This window comes from Mirounga angustirostris, unplaced genomic scaffold (genome assembly GCF_029215605.1).
Source record: "Mirounga angustirostris isolate CCGP_5_RB_7025 unplaced genomic scaffold, mMirAng1.0.hap1 SCAF_1, whole genome shotgun sequence".
NCBI classification, from domain to species: Eukaryota; Metazoa; Chordata; class Mammalia; order Carnivora; family Phocidae; genus Mirounga; species Mirounga angustirostris.
The window spans coordinates 112,470,612-112,487,086 of NW_026991709.1; the positions used below are offsets into that span (position 1 = coordinate 112,470,612).

Genomic DNA, 16,475 nt, shown 5'->3' on the forward strand with positions numbered 1-16,475 from the left:
GTACTACTCACAGTTCCACGAGACATTAAAATTCCTGTTGAGGTCAGTGCCGATGCATTTGGAGTTTTGGTTCTTGGAACGATTTTTTCTCCACATGCGGTTCTGCAGGATTGAATGATGGAAGTGTTTACACCAGATCAGTTTGCATTTTTCAATTTGATCTTTTCAGACCCTCTCTGCAGTGTCTACAGCTTTATTTGAAATCTACCTAGTTAACCTGAGGCTCCTTTTTATAAAGAAAAATATATTGTTTTCCTAGAACTTGTAATATTTTCAGAAACATTGTGTTTTACATTAATATTCTAAGACCTTGATAAAATAATTTAGTTAGCTTTAAAAACTGTTGATTAGTTCTCGGTACTGGAAAATGATCAATAATGTTCTGAAATTACCTATAATTTAAATTATAACTTCATTACATCCTTCACCATTTATAGATTTCAGATATAAAACAGGCCAAATTGTGACTGTTGGAGCATAATTTTCAGAAAAGAACTGAATGTGATAGTATCTGTCTGAAAGTTCAGTATTAATCTTATTTAGCAACAATGGGTCAGTAATGCATCCAGTTAAAGGACAGATAGACAGGTAACTGTCACTCTTTTATTTATTTATTTTTTGATACATTTATTCCACATCAAATTCTATTACAGATAGATTGAAATATAGTGCCTTTTGCTTTGACATCAGTGTTCAGAATGTCTTTAATTGACTTTTATTTTTAGGTAGAATGTGTTTTTGCCATACTATATAACATACATTTCTTTTATAATTATTGCTCTATTTCATTTTTTTCATTACTAGCTTCAGCAGCAGAAATTTCATATTATTTCAAGGACACCTGCGCAACCAGGAAATCATGCTTACCTTAGTTTGAAATTGAGATTCTTAAAATTACATTTTTCTGAATTAGAATTAACTGGTTACTCAAACCTTAAACTTAATGCATAACAATCAATGTGCATTAAAGTCAGTAAATACTGTATTGTCCAAATGCAAACAAGAGACTATGGTCTCTTACCCGTGTCCATGACCAAATATATCCATCAACATTGAATACAGGAAGAACATAAAAATTCATTCGGTCCAGGAGTTTGGTCATAATTTTATTTTTTCCGTAAGTTTTGGCTGCCTGTAGGAGTAGGAAAAAATTAAGCTAGTGGTGTAAAGTTCATCACCATGTGGCAAGCTGTGGCTATAATGGTAATAACTACCATTCCTTTGGTCATTTGCCCAAGATCACATGATTTCAAAGTATTTCCCCTAAATAGCATAAAAATAAGTGACCCATATAAAAGTCACTTTTTCAGACTAGTGAAATTTATTGAACTGACCATTCTTTAAAGGATCATTTAATTGTCAAGACTGTAGCATTCCACATATAGCATGCAAGATATGTTTTATAGGAAGAATGGAGGCCAAGTGAAAAATTAGCTGTACACGTTGCTTTAAATGGATTCGTTCCCTCACATCCTTTAGGTAAATATAGATAGGAATATGTAAATATTGGAGAGGATTCATAAATTAATTATAAATAAGATTAAAGAAAAATGCTCTATTATTAAAAAACTCAAGCATTAGATTGACCAATCAACTCCTTTTCTCCCATCAGATTGAATTTTCTGTAATTATCTATACTTCCTATGGCTACCTAAAATCTCTCTCATTCTTGGAAAATCTCTTCCAGGTACATCTGTTCCAGAGCCAAGGGATTTCTTGTAGTCCTGTCACATGTATTCCTTTATAGGTTGAGTAAGGGGAGCTCTTGGCCCTCAGCTGGAAGAGCTAAAACAATTGCAGGGATAAATCAGTTCTACTGGCAGATTCATTCCTAGTTAAAGCATCCATGCCCAGAAAGGCATTGTCATGCATATTACATCAGCATGTTGTATGCAAAAGCTGGCAGAAAAGAGAAAGTTAAAAGATGGTAGGAGTCAGAATAGGATAGAATGAGAGGAACAACAACTCATAAGCTGGATTTACCTTTAAAAAAACTGAGTTATTTTTCCCTTGGAAAAGAAATGAAGTATGAAAATCCAAGTGCATCATTGGCCAATTAGAGATCTAAACAGGAACTCAAGGTCTGTGCTTTGGGCTCACTGAAGAAAGGCCAAGATTATAGGTTGTAATATGAAGATAGTTTCAGATTGTCCATACTTCACTATAGGAGAAATGATATCATAGCCCCCAAAAATTCTTTTAGTTTTATAAACTGTCAGCTGGAATTCAAGAAGTTTGAAGGAAGGTGTCAATTTTATAAAAACCCCAATGATGAGTAAAATCCAGAGCATTTATTTCCTGACAGCACCAAATGTGGGCCCTTCTAGTTAAGTGGAACTGCACTCATTTGGAAAGGGGTGTTGCCACTCAGTTAAGTGCTGGAGATTTGACAATCAAAGGAGAATTGTATGAGTGTTCCGATTCACTTACCTGATAGACAAACCACTGGCAGAATGCTGGGGAGATCCATTCTCGTGCATGAATGCCACAATCCATAAAAATAGCCTTTCTTTTTTCATCCCTTTTCCCAATCTATTTAAAAATAAACTTGAGATATTATTTTGCATGAGCTCACACGTTGATCCTTTGTTGTCCAATAACTCATTCCTATGCTCAAAGCAATTCTTACCCTGTCTTCTGTTGAACAACTGCATATGCACATATTGTTCTCAGGGAGGACCATGGTACATATCCTTAAATGTCTATACATAATTCATAATATATTACATAGTCTATTTTTAAAAAAGATTTTCCTAGTGTCAGAGTTGCTTTTAGGGTTTTTAAAAAAAATCACAATATATTGTTTTTCTTATTTTATTGTTAACATCCTTTGGTCTGAGAAATAGATTATATGCTGTTTCTGTTTCTGCCATTTCCTTCTGTTTTTCTGGCTTCATAAATGGGATGTTTAGCTTCAGGTGGAAAAGATTTTGTAGTTGTGTTTGCAGTGGGGAGGAGGAACAGTGGCTGGATATTTGAAGGGCTGTCATTTTGAAGAGAATTTAGATTTGTTCTGGGTAGTTGGAGAGAATGAATGGATGGGAATTCAGGGTAAGGAAGGACTTCCCAGTTATTAAGGGCATGCTTTAGGGAACAATGTATTTGGATGTAGAAAAATCCAGCAGCAGCTGAACGGTAATTGTCAGGTCCATTATAGAAGGGAATTCCCCATCAACATAGGGTTGAAATGCTTCATGTACTGTTCCAGGATCCTGTGATTCTGTGATACTTAAACTTCTCTTTTCTTCATGACATTTAGTCACCAACTTCCCTGAATTTTAATGGGTGGAAAACTGTTTTATACACCAGGGACTTCATAAACTCTTCAAATAAAGATATGGGATAAGATATTTGTCTGAGTTTGTCCATTGTGTCCCACAAATGGTTAGTTCAGGGACTTTCTTGGTTCCACCTAAAACCACCTGTCACTTCTATTTTTGAATGGACATTTGGAGCTTATATGTTCTTCAAAAAGATTATAAGATTTTTATTGTCTCAAAATTCACTAGTTGTGTCACAAAGTAACTTTTAAATTCATATTTTTCCAAAATAATAACAATTAGTAGTTCTTGAATTATTATTACCTTGAGAACATATAGTGGATTATCTTCAATAGTGGTTCCAATTTTAATACGAGAGACCATTTTGGGATGCTTATGCACCATTTTTTCAGTCCAAGCAACAATCTTAAGAACAAAACCAATTTTGAGGAATTAGAATAAAAGAAACTAAATGAGAACAAATGTTAAGGGTTATAGTTTTTTTTTTGAAGTACAGGCACTTCATACTGTACCTTGTCCCAGTTGTTGTATTTTGCATAGCTGTGCCTGCCTGGGATATCTTCTTTAACATCAAACTGTTTCTCAATCTCTTCTTGTAGATCATGAATCAAGATTCTATTTGACAGGGGAATGATAAAATACACATTTACTGGAGGAAAAAACCCCACAGTTATCTTTCATTTACAGAAATTTTCTTTTCTTCTCTATCTTAGATCAAGTTTGCCCTGTATCATCGTTATTCTCCAACCATCTCTTTTAGAAATGTCATGTGTCTGGCTTCAAATCTTCCCATTTATCTAGAGCTGTGCTGTTCAGTATGGTAGTCCAGCCACACATGGCTATAGAGCATTTAAAATAGGGGCTGTCCAAAAAAGAGGTTGCTGTTATGTCAAGTATACACTACATTATGAAGACTTTGTATAAAAAATTATGTAGAACATCTCACTAATGAGTTTTATATTAACTACATGTTGAAATAATATTTTGAAGTCATAATATTGGGTTGAATAAAATATATTGCTAAAATTAATTTGCCTGTTGCTTTTTAACTTTTTTAATGTGGCTACTAGAATCTTTAAAATTTCACATGGGGCTTGCATTATACTGCTGTTGGTCAGCATTGATCTATAGTCATTCTCTAACTTTCTTCAGACACACACACATTCACATACACATAACACGGGCAATAGTGGATATTCTTACGCACAGATTTACTGACCATCCCATATCACTTCATACTTTGAGAGCTGGGAGAAACTTGAATAACAGTAATAGTAGGCACTTACTTAGTACTCACCATGTCCCAGTCATTGATCTAAACCACCTTATGTACATTAACTCATTTAATCTTCACATGAAATTATTATCCTCATTTTATAGATGAGAAAACTGAGACACAAAGTGTTTAAATAACTTGTTTGTAGTTACAGAGCTAGAAAATGCTTAGGCTGATTTGGAGAGGGTGAAATAAGAGGCAGGAAGAATTGTTAGGAGGCTAATTGGGGACCCAGAGCTCTTATGCCTCTACCCTCTTCTCTATTTTCATCTCTATTCCTGAGTTACCGCATCTCATCTCATTGAATTCCATGGCTCTAATGGTTGCCCACATTTGTATTTCCAGTTCTGTACTCTCCCTGAACCTCCCACGGCCCTAGTTCTTCACCTACTTCTCCCATGGCTTGTTCATCCAGCAGCCTACCTGACATTTTCACTTGAACATCCATTTGTTTCATATGGGCCAGGTCCTGCTTTACATACCTTATTTTATTTTCATCTTGTTAATATTATCACCATTTTACAGATGGGGACATTGTTGCTTAGAAAGTTTAAATGCCCATAATTAGTGTGTGTTGGGGTTGGGAGTTTGAATGCAACCTTGCTTGACTTTAAGATTTATGTTTTGGAAATGCCATTGTCCTCTTATATGTACTCAAATATTTTTGTATATTCTGTCTGTTTGGGGATTTTCTGTTGTGCTCCACTGATCTGTTTTCCTACTCTTGTGTAAGAAGCAAACCATATTTAATTATAGTTTTAATATTTAATGTACTGTCTCCTTATTCTTGCTTCCAAATTTTTGAGTAATTTTACCTGTTCTTAATAAATGTTTGGTCAGAATCATTTTTAGAAATTATGAGAATTATTAGAAAAATATAGGCTTTTCATTAGAATTGTACTAAATTAGGAATAAATTTGAGAAGAACCTTATTAATAATGGACCATAATAAAGCTTTTTGATTCTTCAGTAAAATTTTGTATATTTTGTTTATTCATATATTTTTATTAGTATTGTGAGTGGCTTTTTTTCTCCCTGGGCATTTGAACTGGTTATTCATATATTTAAAAAACTTATTGCTTTGGTTACACTTATCTATTAGCCATCTTATTAGTTAAAAAATGATCTTTTCACGTCTAAGAATTTTTTAGTTATGCCTTTAGGGGTTTTTTTGGGGGGTTTTAGGGTAGTTATTTCTTCTGTAAAAAATTATACTTTCTACTTTTTTTCCAATAACTATTTTTTCCCCTTGCTTTATTGCATTGGTTAAACTCTCTGAACAATGGAAAATAATAGTGTTGAAAGAGGGCATTCTATTTTTTTTCTGCTTTTAATAAGAAAACCTGTCTTTCACCACTACATATAATGTTGATTGTCATTTGAGATTAATATGGTGGTATCTATCGATATGATCAAATTATTATTGTCCATTGGTGTCTAGTTGCATTGAATTTTATTTATAGATTCCTTAATATGTTAAATATAATGTTGCAGCCATCGGAGATTAACAAACACCCTCACAAAAAGCTTCATTCATCATAGGGAATACATTGGACATAGGTAAAATGACTTGTAAAAAAGCAAGCATGCTATCAGTAGGTGGTAGCTAACAGCAAAAAAAAGGAAAATAAACTACATCGACAGAAGGATTTAGCAAACACAGGGGTCATGTGACCCAGCATATTTTAATAATGTGAATAGCCCTTAAGGATATCCTTCTTTTATAGCACAGTGTGAAAATTCGTGTTGGTCATAGTAATTCCTCAACCAAATTAAACCCTAGTATTCACTATACTTTATTTTTCAGGATAGAGATCAATGGCTTATAATAGAAATATTTCAGTGAAATATTTAAAATCAAGAATTGTTTGAAGTTGTATTTGAATAGTTTCCTTATTTGGATTATCATAGTTCCAATTGACTTCTTATAAAAAAAGGCATTACTATCATTGATGAAATGCATATGTATTTTCCTTCTGTTAGCGGTAAGTCCTATGTAGGAAGATGCTGTCTATTTTTTATCATGCATTCTAATCATTTAGGACAGTATCATGTACTCTTTCACCTCCATGAACCCAATCATAAAAGGAAGTAGTGACCTGGTGGGAAGAGACTCTGTGGCCATTCTTGGATTCCAGCCCCATTTTGTCTTAATACTTTATGTGATCTTGGATGGATTAACTGTCTCTCTGAGCCTCAGTTTACTCACTTTTACAGTGGAACCAAACATGTCAGCCAGGATTTTGGTGAGGATGAAATGAATTGAAATGTGGGAAGTGATTGGCAAGCCATAGGTACCCAGTGAAGCTCAGTATGACAGTGAAGTTGAGTCACAAAATTGACAACCACTTCACAGACTTAACACGTCTTTAACCCAGGCTGGGGAGGTATGTAGTTGTTTGATTCTGATATCTTCAATTTCTTACGATAATGAACTGTGACACTGTAGCACCCACTCTACTTGTCGGTTTTTTCTTGCTGATTGACTGACTGATCTGAGTTTGGAGACAGAAGATAAATGAGGTATACTTCTAATTAGAGTTTATTTAGCACATGACACCAAGCACTACTCATGAATATTGATTCCCATTAACATTACTGACAAACACATTATTATGCACATTATATCTAATTCACTGTATGCTTGGCTTTTTGATTTATAATGAATCTGTGATTTCTCAGAAGAAAAGTTATGACACCAGATTTGGAATCAGGTGTGGGCATGTTGCACTAAAACTCACGAAGCCTGAGAGGATTAGAAATTATATTTTGGGTGGTCACTATAGACATAATGAATTGCTTTAATTAATTGTTTTAAGTTCTAAAGAGGGTATGAAGCTTTTGCTCTACGTGCATTTATAGAAGAACCAAGCAAAAAAGAAATTTTATGGTCCCGGAGGTTGATTTGTAAAATAAGGCAGTATTAATTAGTCACAGGAAGCTTGTATCTAAGAATATTTTTAGACTTACACATATCAATTTAGCTCTTGTGATAATAGCAGCAAAAGAAAATTGTGTGAGCTAAAATACGACCTTTCCATAAAGCAGCTGCATGAGGACATCAGAATGGTGTCAGATTGTTGCTGATAGGGACTAGAAATTAAGCCTAAGGCTGGAAATTAAGAACTAGGGCCAGATGTTATTTTTTTTTTTTAAAGATTTTATTTATTTATTTGACAGAGAGAGAGGCAGCAAGAGAGGGAACACAAGCAAGGGGAGTGTGAGAGGGAGAAGCAGGCTTCCTGCGGAGCAGGGAGCCCGATGCGGGGCTCAATCCCAGGACCCCGGGATCACGACCTGAGCCGAAGGCAGACGCTTAACGACTGAGCCACCCAGGCGCCCCTAGGGCCAGATGTTATTTTCATGAGCCCTTCCACTAACCAGCAGCCAGGCTTAAGCAGATGAAACCAAATTACTTTCTTCCAAATATTATTTTAGCGCTCCAAGATATGCTTAATTTGTTAAAGAAATTCCTAAATGTAGATGAAAGGATAAATAATTATCATTGAAGATTTAATGATATAAATGGCTAATGTTTATTGAACCTTTCTTATGTACCAGGCATTCAGCTCAGCATGGTATTTACATTTTATCACTTAATCTTCACATCATCACTATTAATTGGGTACCGTTATCACCCCCAAAGGTTAGGTAGAGGTTGCCAAAGTTGACACAACTGTAAAAATGCAGAAGGTGGGATTTGAACCTAGAGGTGTCTGACTTCAGTTTTCCAGCTGTGAGCCATTATACAACAGTGCTTCCAGTGACAAGGAGTGAAACCCTTGGGTATTGCCCTCAGACCGGTCGTCTTCTTAGTCTACTGAGTATTGTGCAAAGTTCGCCCAGTTGACCAGCTCTCCTAGAAGGCTGTGTCCCAAGGTCAGGAAGTAGATAAGAAGTTCAGAGAAGAGACAAGATGAATCCTTTTCTGACAATTTCAGGGCTCCCTCCATCTGTTGCTTTAAAGAGTAACAAATGGAGAATGGAGGCCAATGTATGTGACTGCCATAGGCTCTGGGGTGTGTGTGTGTGTGTTTGTGTGTGTGTGTGTGTGAGAGAGAGAGAGAGAGAGAGAGAGAGAGAGAGAGATGGGGAAGCATATCCCAGGGATGCGGAATCATTGTTATGGTGTCTTATAAACTAGAGGTCTGGATTGCCTCCCCTCTTCTATGCCCACATTCCAGCAGGATAGGGGCTACTCAAAAAGCATGATTTCAACTTTCCACAAGATCCCATTTGTCTCCAGTAACTCCCTAATTGGGTTACTGTGTATGCAACTTGGCATTTACTGACATGGATTTCCCAACATCTGAGGCACACCTCTGTGTTGGATAATAAACTTTAAGGCACTAATTTATTCACTAAGAGGGGAAGGGAGCATCTAGTGATAGCCCCTAGTTATCCTCTGTTGTAGAGTGTGTATGTGTTCATATGTGTGTGTGCACTCATGTAAACACACGTATAAGTGGTCTTTCCCTCGCTTGCACTAGTAGAAGTAAAGGAACCAGGCAAAGGGCGATTTTATGGTCCCAGTCAATCTTCATGAAACCTCTATGAAACACCCTTTAGAGATGAAGAAAATGAGGTGAAGAGAAGTTAAGTAAATTGTCAATGTTTAAATACCTAACATGTAGTTTAAACGGGACTGGACCCAGACAGCCTCACTGAGAATCCACATTCTTATTTACCACACTTGTCTGCTTTCCACCATGACCAGCATCTCTTTGCAGTTTGTAGCAGGTTATCAGCATACCTGTTTTACTCTTGGGCAAGTAATATATAAAAATGTAGAGCAAAAGGAAAAATGAATGGGACAAGACATTAGAATGATTTATTTGATTGGAATACTTATCTGATAGGACTGTGTGTACACTTGGAATATGAATTTGTGTCTGATCACTATTAGGTAATTAGACATTAATATGAAGTGTCGAGGAGTTGGTTTGGTATAGACTGGTCAGTTTGGTATAGATTTCTTTTGTACTTCCCATATAATCTTATGTGCATCTTACTAAGATTTCACTTAATTGTATCATTTGTTTTGCTTTATTAGTGTTATACCATATATATTAGTAGTTGTTTTCTGAATTACCTTTCATTAATAATTCTTTATTTTCTGATTTTAACTTTTGATCAAAGAAAAGATAATCTAAAATATATCTGAAATACAAATATCTAAAATGTAAAAAATTTAGTAAAAACACTAGGGTTTTTAACTACTGAATCTAAATATGGTGTCTGCTCCTATAGACTCAGTCCAATAGGTGTGCTTTTCTTTCTTTCTTCCTTCCTTCCTTCCTTCCTTTCTTTTTCTTCTTCCTTTCTTTCTTTCTTTCTTTCTTTCTTTCTTTCTTTCTTTCTTTCTTTCTTTCTTTCTTTCTTTCGATTTTATTTATTTATTTGACAAGGAGAGCGAGTGAGCACAAGCAGGGGGAGCAGCAGGCAGAGGGATAGGGAGAAACAGGCTCCCCAGAGAGCAGGGGGAGCCCGATGCGGAGCTCAATGTCAGGACCCCGGGATCATGACCAGAGTGAAGGCAGTCACCTAACCAACTGAGCCACCCAGGCATCCCTTGGGTGTGCTTTTCTTTAGACATTTATTCATCAGTCTGTTCAGGTTTGTTGGTATGTAGGTGTTATTTGTTTTTCAGACTTGGTCTTTTATGATTTTGTAAAAGAGTAAATAAAAATGGAGCAAACATGCTACTTTAAAATCAAATCTTAGTAATTTAATTTTCTAAAAATTAAAAAAAAGTCACACACAGATACTTTAAACTAAATAGTGGTTTATATGTAGTGTCTAATGAAGGGTGTCTAAGTAAATCAATGTGTCAAACCAGCCTCTTAATGTGGTTTTGTTCAGACTGGTGCCTGGGTCCACCAGATGTTTCTGTTCTTAGAACACTCTTCTACTACTGACTGACACCAAGTAACACATATAATTAATATGCAAATAAAATTATCTATATAATTAGTACTTGGAGACAAGATTTAAATAGTCCTTGTCTGCACAGATCACTTTACATATTTATATTTCTGAGGAAGGTAACTATCTAATTACGTGGCTTTCCCACAACGTGGCTAATTTGGACCAATTTCTAGAAATCATGTCCTAATTAGATAAAACTAATTTTTATTTGTATTTTAACACTTCTTGATGTAGGTAACAAGGAAGTATTTTGGCATAAGACAAAGTGAAAAACACACTGTATTTGTGAAGTTCTGGATTTACACCTCTGTTTGAGTCAGAATTGTTTCAGCCTAAGAGAGACCTAGAGGTCCAAAGAGGAGAGAGAGGTGCCACCTGCCTAGATATCTTCTGTCACAGTGATTAATTCCATTGTCCACACTCATGTCAAGCAACTAGCTTTTTGTCTACATTACCAGGATATTAAGGAAAACTTAATACTTTATTTTTCTGTTGCTGTTCAGATCAAATTAAACAAAATTGACCAGCTAAAATTTATTTTAGCTTGGGCTGGATACTTTGTAAGAATTAGTTGATCACAGGAATTTGGGTCAGGTCTATACTAATGACGTAAAATAAAGAGTATAATACTTGAGGCACACATTTAAGAAGACTGGCTGTGAAGAGAATCAAGAGACACAGGCACCAGAGGATATATAGGGGGAGGAGTGAGTTCTTTTAGGTGAAAGAATCAAGACCATCTGAACCTTAGTGTAAGTAGAGAATCTCTAATGCACTCTAGTTTCTGAGATCTTGGAGGTCCATTTATAAAGTGTCTTTCTAATTTTAATAATACAATTTGTAAGAACATAGAAAAGCACATATTGATATATTAATTAGAAATGGTTAAATCTTGATAGAAATTAATTTTGAATATGTGCTCCTCAATTATTAATTTCTACATTTGTTTCACAACCCTCTTGAAATGACAGCAAAAACAAAGACAATCATTAACAACAATCACAAGTAATAGCCTGCTACTTTTTAAGCCATTAAGTCACGAATAAGAATTTTTTTACTTCTCTTATATTTGTCTTTCCTTAATTTCAATAGAGTTTATATTTATAAAGGATATTGTAGCAATAAGAACACAATCAAGTCGTGACAAGCAGCAGTAAATCCTGCTCTGCAACATGACATGATATGTTTCAGGCAGAATACGAAGGCTTTTTTAGTTGTCACTCTATGTTGGGTAGCAGAGGCATGAAATAGCAAGTCAGAAAGAAAGAACTAGTGCTTAGCAGTGTTTTGAATGGTGAAGGTCTCAGTAAAGGGTATTGCTGGAATGACAAGGGGTGGTAGAGTTAAAACAGGACCCCTCAGTACATCAAACACATTTTGTTTTCTATGTTATGTGTGGATTTGTGATATTCATCACTGGGCTCCCTTGTTCACTGCCCCAGGGCCCAGACTGTGCATGGCCCATGGTTGGTACTCAGTGAGTTCTAATTTTCCCTTATTTCTCTGTGGGACCACAATGACTCATTTCTCCATCTTTGGCCATTTGAGAATTCTCTTCTGTTGGATTTAAGTCTTACTCTATTGCATTGCTTTTGCTTTCTCTGAGGAAGAATTTCTTTCATAAAGAATTATTTATTATATATCTTATATTCCCACATCTCTGACTCAAGATGAGCACAGTTATTTGGGTCTCCTTTTATGCAGCAGGAGAATTCAAATTCTCAAGAACTTGGTGCTAGTAGCCACCAGTAGTTCTTGAGCTCTGTGGTGATTATCTGTCAGAGGTGATGAGTGTGGCTAAATTATCCCTGCCTGCACAAGTGCACAATGTCCTTCCTAGGAGCTGATTTTTGGAGAGGGCAGCATGCGTGATTGCCCTTCTTGCAGATCAGAACAAAAAGAGATGGAGTTGAGTAGCTCAGTTTGATCTCATCACCCCTGTAAGCAGGCCTCAATAGCCTATTCGAAAGTAACTGTAAATGTTTATCTCATAGAGCTTTCATTTTTTTGGCCCAATTAAAGAATAGTACTTCCCTCTCAATTTCAAGATACTCCAAACTTTGAGTGTCTAACACATTTGAATATTTCATAGGACTTACTCATAGTGCATTTTATTTTGATCCAAGGTAGACTGGATGAACTGGGATTCCTTTTCACTAACTCGGAAATCTGTCGTCCTATTGACAGCTACGTGGTGGATGGCATCTGGATACCAGAAGTCAAGCTGCGGAGATGAGTTCAATGTTAGTCACAGTTATTTGTTCACCCAACACATATTTCTTAAGAAACACATGTGTCATACACTACAAAAGGAATTTGGGGTTCAATGTAGTTAAGGTATGGACCCTTCTCTCAATAAGCTTATGAGAGTGTGCAAATATACTGTTGAATATTAGGGAGTGGGAGAGATCATTTGTACTGATCACTCTTTCAGGACATAGATAGTATCTATAAATGCAAAAAAAAAAGTAGTTTTTAGTTAATCTGTTTGCTTCTACCATCTTGGGGTTGATTGGGGCTGTTTCACAATTCATTTAGCCATAGACTCTGTCTCTAATTGGGAATATAGATTACAAATATGGTTCCCCTCACCCTGCCCCTGAGTCAGGCCTCAAAACCAGTTTCCCCTGTAAACTCTGGAATTCCTGGAAGGTTTGTGTCCAACAGAAGGCATAATAATCTCCAGCCCTATTATTTTTCTAGTAGTATGTCCTTGGGCGATACTAAAACTCCTTGAGTTTTAGTCCTTTTCCCTAAGGTATAGGGTTAAGAGGACTCCATTTGGAGTGTTGTAAAGAATGTGAAATGGATATGAACTCTGGGACCTGCAGGCATTTAAAGCTGCTGATTCCCTTCTCTTTTTCTTCCTCTAGCTGAGAATTTCAGAAATTTGGTGAATGGGTCTAGAAGGATAGCATTCAGGTTAAAATAACTTTTAGAAGATTCCAATTCTTGTTGTTCTTCAAAATCATACTCCATCGTGAAATCAAATGAAGTAGTTCCCCAACCTGGGAAATGTGAAGGAAATGCTCAATTCCTACCTACCATTCCAAGCTTGTAGACATGTGTAAGTCCACCTGGGTATTTTGTAGTTGAATCCCACTCTACCTCTGGGTCAGTCCGTTATGTGCTTATATGAGGCTGCTGTGAGCCAACCAATATTTATTGGTTTATTTTGATCAGAAAGCTACAGCATAAATTGGACATATGAGAGATGTAATGTGATTTAAAGACGTTTTGGTGCTCATGGAGCTTGAACAGTGAGAGAGAGGTTTGGACGAGTGGGAGACAGTAGAGATTGGCAGCTCGGCAGATCATGAAGGACTTCAAATGTCACTCCAATACCAATAGAAAACACTTCTACAGTGCTTATTACGGCCAGGCCTCCTTCTGAGCGTCACCCAATTACTAGCTTACTTAGTCTTTATAACAACCTTAGGAAGTAGGTATGATTATTATGCTCACTTTACAGAGGAGGAAACAGATCCAGAGAGGTTACGTAACTTGCCTAAGGCCACAGAGCTAGTTAGAGCTAGTATTTGAAACTTTGAAGACCATGCTCTTTCCATACCAGGCTGCCTGTCACTAAAAACCTTCACATGGAGGAATATGATCATCAGGCTTTAGAGCAGCCAGGCTGTAGTGCAGACCTGGCTTTGTGGGAGGCAGGACTAGAACCTGAACCTTGGATAAGGGGCTACTGAAATAGTCCTGGCACAAGGTAGGGCAGACATAATTTTGGCAGTGGCACGGGAATGAAGAGGAAAGCATGGATTTGAAAAACATTTGGGAAATTAGAAGAGCAGAGCTTTCAATTAGTTTGATGTGATGCGGGGGTGCGTGACTAGAATAAATCTTAGATTCAGTTCTGGATTTAAGTCTGCTGTGTCATCTTGGTCATTTAATTTACTGTCTTGGAACTTTGATTCTTTTGTTTTAAGTGGGTTTAATTATGCCACTCACCCTGAAAATCTGTTGGAGAGTTTGATATGATACCTATAAGGTGGCTGACACAGTGTGCCTTGTGTATGGGAGCAGCTGAATAAATGATAAAATGATTACATTAGCTCACTGGGTTTTAAAAGAGTGATCAAACTTCAAGAGTTTCCTTTTAAAATGGACCTACTCTTGGGAAGGGTCACATCTTGGTATTATAAACCATTACTTTGATGTTACCAGTTAACCAATACCTTGATGTTATTGTAATTTTAAGAGAAACTATGCCACTGGTGGAGATCTGGGTGGGAGAGAGGAGAATGGAGCAGGCAAGGCACTAGCAGGGAGGGGAAAGAGGCCCCCAGAAAGGTGTCAAGAAAGCCCACTTCCTTATTTCACAATTTCCCATAGAAAAAGCTGTTGTTTGCAAAGCTTTTGGGAGGGAAAACAGGAGTGGTAATTTGGGGAAAAAAAATAAACAAAAACAAGGGAAGCCCTATAGTGGCGATTGGCTGATTTACCCAAGTAGCTTCTGCCACTTGCCCCTTCTTTGTCTTTGGAAGCTCCGCGTGCATTAAAAGTAAAATTCATAAGAGGCAGCTTTTAGAGAACAGAAAGAAAAGATAAAATAACCGTCTAAGTGCTTTACCTGGTTGGTTTTGGCCAAGTCCTTTATGATGTTTGCTTGTTTTTCATCCTGGGGCTTCACGCGGAGCACCTTCTCCCTTTAAGAATGTAAAAAGATGAAACATGTGAACTGTAAAGAAGCATGCCTTCATCCTCTTTCTGTACAGAGACTGGAACGCAGGGTGGTGAGGCTTACCTGTCAAAGCGGACAGGAGCCACGGCAAGGGTGGTAGCGATCAAACCCAAAGGCAGGATGAACCGCATGGTTCTTCTCTGCCTGCCCCAAGACCTCTGCCAGCCTTATGCCTCAGCTCTTATCTGGAGGAGCAGCTGATTTCCTCTTAGGGTTCTGGTGGACGAAATGTTTTGCTAGTTGGGGTGGGAGGGGTAGGATGGCAACACTAACACTGAATGCCCATTTTGTGGCAGATCCAACCTCACGCTACCCTTTTGCAATTGGGAATACCCATTTTACAGATGCCAGGCAAACTCATTTTTTAGGAAATAACTTGCCCAAGGTAGCAGAGCTAGTATGTTCACAGAGTTGAGATCTGAGCCCAGTTCTTTGTCCTAAAACGCAGCTTTGGGCGCCTGGGTGGCTCAGTCGTTAAGCATCTGCCTTCGGCTCAGGTCATGATCCCAGGGTCCTGGCATCGAGTCCCACATCGGGCTCCCTGCTCGGTGGGAAGCCCGCTTCTCCCTCTCCCACTCCCCCTGCTTGTGTTCCTGCTCTCACTATCTCTGTGTCAAATAAATAAATAAAAAATCTTAAAAAAAAAAAAATAAAACGCAGCTTTTCCATATGTTTGAATTGAATGATGGAAGAAATCACTTTAAATTTGCGCTTGGAACCGGAGATGAATTTGGGTATCTGACTACAGAACCTTGATGGGTGGTCCTTAATAACGTAAAATATGTTTTTGAAGCTACATTGTAACTTAGTAAATTACAAAATATTTTGGATATGCTAAAAATACTGTAATCACAAAAATATTGATGTATTTACTACCTAGATTTTATACTTTTGCCATATTTTCTCTATACCTCTCTGTAAAGAAGTTACAGAATGTTACAGAAAGAGCTAAAGCAATCACATCCCCACTCCTTTCTCCTTCTCCTGCCTCTGTTCTCGGAGATAACCCCTATTTCTAAAGCAAGTTGAGGACTCCTAGAAGGCACAATTTTATGGTTGCTCAAGTGTTTGTTCATTGGCTGTTCTCTTTAGGGTCTGGATGCAGGGTTCAGTAAATGCTTTCAGAAAGTTGAATTAATGAAAGTCATTGATAGAGCATTCTAAATAGTCTCTTGAGGGGTCTTTAATTTTGAACATGGATCATTTGGGAGAAGGCATCACCTCTACTCAGAATTAAGGTAATCTAACAGAGTGAGTAAGTTTAGCTAATCAGATAACTTACTAGAATTTCCTT

General features: G+C 37.0%; 1 protein-coding gene across 1 annotated transcript in view; it reads right to left on the minus strand.

Moving 5' to 3' along the window:
- The window catches only part of CPA3 (carboxypeptidase A3), a 29,127-nt gene extending 13,770 nt beyond the window's left edge, over nucleotides 1-15,357 (minus strand). Inside the window, exons 1-8 of the mRNA XM_045863708.3 lie at nucleotides 15,245-15,357; nucleotides 15,071-15,146; nucleotides 12,585-12,709; nucleotides 3,794-3,896; nucleotides 3,585-3,686; nucleotides 2,431-2,532; nucleotides 1,022-1,132; nucleotides 12-102 (exon numbers count right to left, since the gene is read on the minus strand). Of these exons, the coding sequence (XP_045719664.1) occupies nucleotides 12-102; nucleotides 1,022-1,132; nucleotides 2,431-2,532; nucleotides 3,585-3,686; nucleotides 3,794-3,896; nucleotides 12,585-12,709; nucleotides 15,071-15,146; nucleotides 15,245-15,312 (778 nt within the window). The 5' untranslated portion in view covers nucleotides 15,313-15,357. The remainder of the gene's footprint in view (nucleotides 1-11; nucleotides 103-1,021; nucleotides 1,133-2,430; nucleotides 2,533-3,584; nucleotides 3,687-3,793; nucleotides 3,897-12,584; nucleotides 12,710-15,070; nucleotides 15,147-15,244) is intronic.
- Nucleotides 15,358-16,475: the final 1,118 nt, after the last annotated feature.